The 4334-nt window shown below is 42.8% G+C and overlaps 1 protein-coding gene across 1 annotated transcript; it reads right to left on the minus strand.

The window, feature by feature from the left end:
* Nucleotides 1-1689: 1689 nt before the first annotated feature.
* On the minus strand, nt 1690-4106 carry LOC131252702 (UDP-glycosyltransferase 76B1-like). Its single transcript, XM_058253380.1, has 2 exons — nt 3189-4106; nt 1690-2666 (listed from the first exon to the last, which is right to left on the minus strand). Exons 1-2 carry the CDS (start codon nt 3670-3672, stop codon nt 1789-1791), a joined length of 1362 nt encoding a protein of 453 aa, XP_058109363.1. The 5' UTR covers nt 3673-4106; the 3' UTR covers nt 1690-1788.
* Between the last annotated feature and the right edge of the window lie 228 nt (nt 4107-4334).

The raw sequence follows: 4334 nt of genomic DNA on the forward strand, positions 1-4334 counted from the left end.
CATTAAACTGATTGCCATAAGTAAGGTCACACGAGGAAGAAACAGCCAAGAACAGCTACATCGAGACCATAGCCATCAAAGGCAGTGGACAGATTATCAGTAGACTTATTCCCAGCTCCATTTTCACCCAAGGTAGGCCATCGACGAACAGCTACATCCCGATCAGGATTGGACGGAGCGTCCAACCCCAAAGCAGAACTCTGATTTTCACCTACTACAATAGCCCAATTATCCCCAGGATTCCTACAGACAACCGGAGCAGAAAACTCATCTACTACTTATGAGCCTAATTGATTGCCACACATTCCAAGAGATCCCACCTGATTCTGCATTGATTCAACCAGAGGCTGAACTACTGGATCCAGAACACTACACCTTGAATTTGAATTGCCCGCCACCTGCTCCGTAACACCCTAAACTCAGCCCTGCTGGATCTAAACCACCCAGAACAGGCCTGGCGCTACCTACAAACTGCTGGTTCAAAAGGCTGGGAGAACTGGCCATAGACCCCTCCATAGCGGGGTCCACTATGCGAAGATCTTCAAAGTTCACTGATACCGTAATCTAGCTGAAACCGGCGATTCCATCCCCCATGATAATCAAGACAATCAAATTCGGCAGAACTAGCTGACGCTAGGAGTGTAGACCATTACTAGGAGAAGAATCCAGATCCTCTGTTTGTGGAAAACAAGATTCCTGCATTGTGATTAGTTCACATCAGTACTGGCTTTGCCACCACTGCTCCATTAGAAGCAATGTGATGCTGATGTGGTCCAATTAAATTGCAACAAACATAAATGTTTTATTTGTTACAAGTAAAGGATACAAATTCCTAAGAGAAAACCATCCTCCAATCTATCCACACATAGAGCAGACATAATAACGAACCATTGAATCTGCATCTTCTACTTGCTACAAACCAAAAATCTTGTTTCCCTGCGTCATGACTAGTCAATGTCATCACTGATATGTTGTCACTGCATTAAATGCAGTGTGTGATTATGCGGCCCAATTAAATTGACTCAAACAAAAATTTTCTATTAGTCACAAGGATCTCCAAGCCATTAGATAGCTGATGATATGACTCAACGTACTGATGGGACGTAACTAATAATTGATTAGATCAAAATTCATGCAGTAGTGTGAAAAATGAAAAAAAGAAAGAAAAAGAACAAAGAAAAAAGAAAAGATCTCAGCTCGTCTTGAGTGGATTTCACCAAGGCTAGAGAAAAACTCAATTTGTTCACAACTCGGTAAAAACCTAAGAAAAAACCGACTGGGTTTGAAAAAAACTCTACAAAAATCAGGAAAAAGCCAGAAAAAAAAAAAAAAAAATCAATAAAACTCTTGACTTAAATTGTCACAACTCAATACTATTTATGTATTATCTATACACTATACTTTTTAGAAGTCAGAAGTTACTGGAAATAACTCCTAAAACCTCCTCTAAGTTCGGACAAACTAGTCCTAGTTTTCGAGTTGACTCGACCCTAACGGGTTTCCGCTCAGGCTAACTTTTTGTATTTTTTAGCTATGCTTGGTACGAATTGATCATCGTGTTGTGGCTAACTTTTTGTACTCGATAGGATATCCTGTGCGTTGACCCATTTACAGGAAAGAGATGGTTGTACAGATGGTTCACATACAGCTTAAATTTCAGTCAGTGCACTGTTTAAAATTGAAGGAGTATAGTTACACTGAAACACGGCTCCATTTGCTGCTCATACATCCTGTATAGCTTGTCCATGGAATGAAATACAAATGAAAAAAGATAAAGAAAAGAGGCATTTAAAATGACATGATAAGATCAACCACACTCTCTAATGACTCATATGAAGAACCTCCTTTCCTTATACAATTCATTGCCTTTTCCTGTAGACCACTTATCCTCTCTCTCATCTTCTCCCCTTCAGTATCCACCATCAATCTTCTTATGGCCCATTCTATCTCATCTCTCTCAAATCCATTCTCAAGTTGCACTCCCACCCTCCAAAGATGGCTCACATACCTAGCATTTGCCTTTTGGTCCCATAAATAAGGACAACATAGCATGGGGACCCCTTCACATATGCTCTCCAACGTGGAGTTCCAACCATTGTGTGTCCAAAATCCTCCAACTGATGGGTGGGCCAGCACTTCTTGTTGTGGGGCCCACTTAACGATCTTGCCCCTCTCCCTTGTCTTCTCTTCAAACCCTTCTGGCAGTTCGACCCAGTCGTGGCCATGGATAGAACCAGGCCGGACCACCCACAAGAAGGGTTGATCACTATTGGCAAGCCCACAGGCTATCTCCACCAGATCTGTTTTACTAATGGAAGCTAAGCTCCCAAAACTGACATAAATGACGGACCGTGGTGCTTGTTTGTCTAGCCAAGCCATGCAGCTGTGGTCTTGTGTCAGCAAGCTGTTCGACGAGCCCGGTGAGAATTTATTGAGTGGGCCGATCGTGAAGATCTGAACAAGATGATAATCTCGTCTTAGTTTCTCCAGTTCAATTGGCTCAAGATCATTGAATGTGTTCACCAGGAAGCCAGAAGAGGCCTTTATTGCATTTTCCATCTTGATCGATAATTGATATACCATCTCAAGATCTGCCGTGCTGAAGCTGGGTAGATCCCTGACTCTGAGGGGTGGAAACTCCGGGACCAGCGAATCCAGCCGTTGATCTGGTTAGACAAATTAGTGAACGTGTTGATGGGAACAGTTAGGAGCGAAGGCCCACCCATTAAGAAAATTGTGGGGCCTACTGTGTTGTGATACATCCAATCCATCCTTCATCTGTGTCCCCTCGTTTCTCTATGGTGCTGAAAATCATCCCAATCCAAAACTCAGGTTTGCCACACCAGAAGAATCAGTTGGGAAGGGAAGGCCCACCATTGAGAACCTTCCAGATTGTCTGCAGGGCCCACCACGTTTTGTCTATGCAATCCAATCCATTCAGAAGAAGCGTCTCACCAGGATAAACAGACACCACATAAATAAGGTCATTTGAAACTGAATAATTTGAGAGATTCTATACATGATTAGACATGGTGTGGCCTCCTCATTTTAGATTGACCCTTATCTTTGGATGGATGTGGATTGGACATCATGTACACATCACAATCAGCCCCTAAATATGTATCCAATCAAGATTTCCAAACACCCAATCAGGCAATAAGGCCGATAACATACACATGCACACGTACCTTTCATGGAAAAGTATCCCTTTTCTCTCAGAAGCTTATAAGTTGCAGTGGCAGTGGTGGCACCATTGGCACGTAGCACAATCCTCGGCAGCCCTAACTGGTCGGCGACAGCTTGAGTGAAATGGAAGACCGTATCCGTGATGATGCACTTGATTGGAGGATCTGGGCCATTCGATAGTAACCGAGACAAACAATCCTGGAACGGTTCTTGGCACGTATCGTTGAGGATGGAGATAAGGGTTATCGGGTCCAAGGCCTGATCGTCCGATAAGCCATCCAATATGGACTCAAAGTGGAAGTTGGGGAAGTGGGATGGATTGGGAGAGTTGAAATGAGTATGAATTATGGTGATTGAGAATCCTTTGGAGTTTAGGAGAGTGGCCAGTTGAAGCATGGGATTTATGTGTCCTTGAAATGGGAGTGGGAACATCACCAAACGAGGGGCTTTCATTTCCTGGATTTGGAGGTCTTTTGCCTTTTCCATTGATTTTGGGAGGTGATCGGTTGCACTGGAAATGGGCCACCTAGCTTTTGGGCAACTTCAGGTGAGGCGAGAGGGAGAATATGGATGGGGGTGTTATTTTATACTCCGGGAGAGTATGACACAAGATGCACAGGCACCCAAAACTTGTATGTGTTGCGTACATGAATGAAATTAAACCGTCTAAATTGTGAAGCCCACTGTCAATAAAACAATACCAGGAAATCGGTTTAGATTAATAATCACCACCTCTGATTCCTGGGGATGCTTATAAGTAGAAAAAGAACCATTAGATATTGTTTATTTTTAATTGTCCATAAATGTCCATCAATCTGATAGTCAGGTAATCAATTTGTGTAAGTTTTGGTCCATTGATTCATCTAAACTGAGATCCAGAATTTGGGCAGCTTTTATTTTAAGTACTTATATGCTATCTAAGCAATTTCTGAAGTACCTGAGTATCATCCATTGCACTCTGCCAGAGCATCACAGACAACCTCGGTGCTGTTCAGTGCTCGTATTCTATCCGCGCCATCCCTCCACTTTACCATATCATTTTAGGAAATGGGCCGAAAAATGAAAGAAAAATGAAACATATACTGGACCACACTACAGAAAACAGTGGTGATTGAACGCCCACAATTAATAACTTTTTGGGGCCACAC

The sequence above is a fragment of the Magnolia sinica genome, chromosome 8, assembly GCF_029962835.1.
Source record: "Magnolia sinica isolate HGM2019 chromosome 8, MsV1, whole genome shotgun sequence".
Classification (NCBI taxonomy): Eukaryota; Viridiplantae; Streptophyta; class Magnoliopsida; order Magnoliales; family Magnoliaceae; genus Magnolia; species Magnolia sinica.

Excerpts from the sequence above, each read along its gene's own strand:
- LOC131252702 (XM_058253380.1), bottom strand. The coding sequence starts at position 3,672 with ATGGAAAAGGCAAAAGACCTCCAAATCCAGGAAATGAAAGCCCCTCGT. Across the intron at positions 2,667-3,188 it reads GGGATACTTTTCCATGAAAG|ATCAACGGCTGGATTCGCTG; the intron begins GTACGTGTGCAT and ends TTGTCTAACCAG.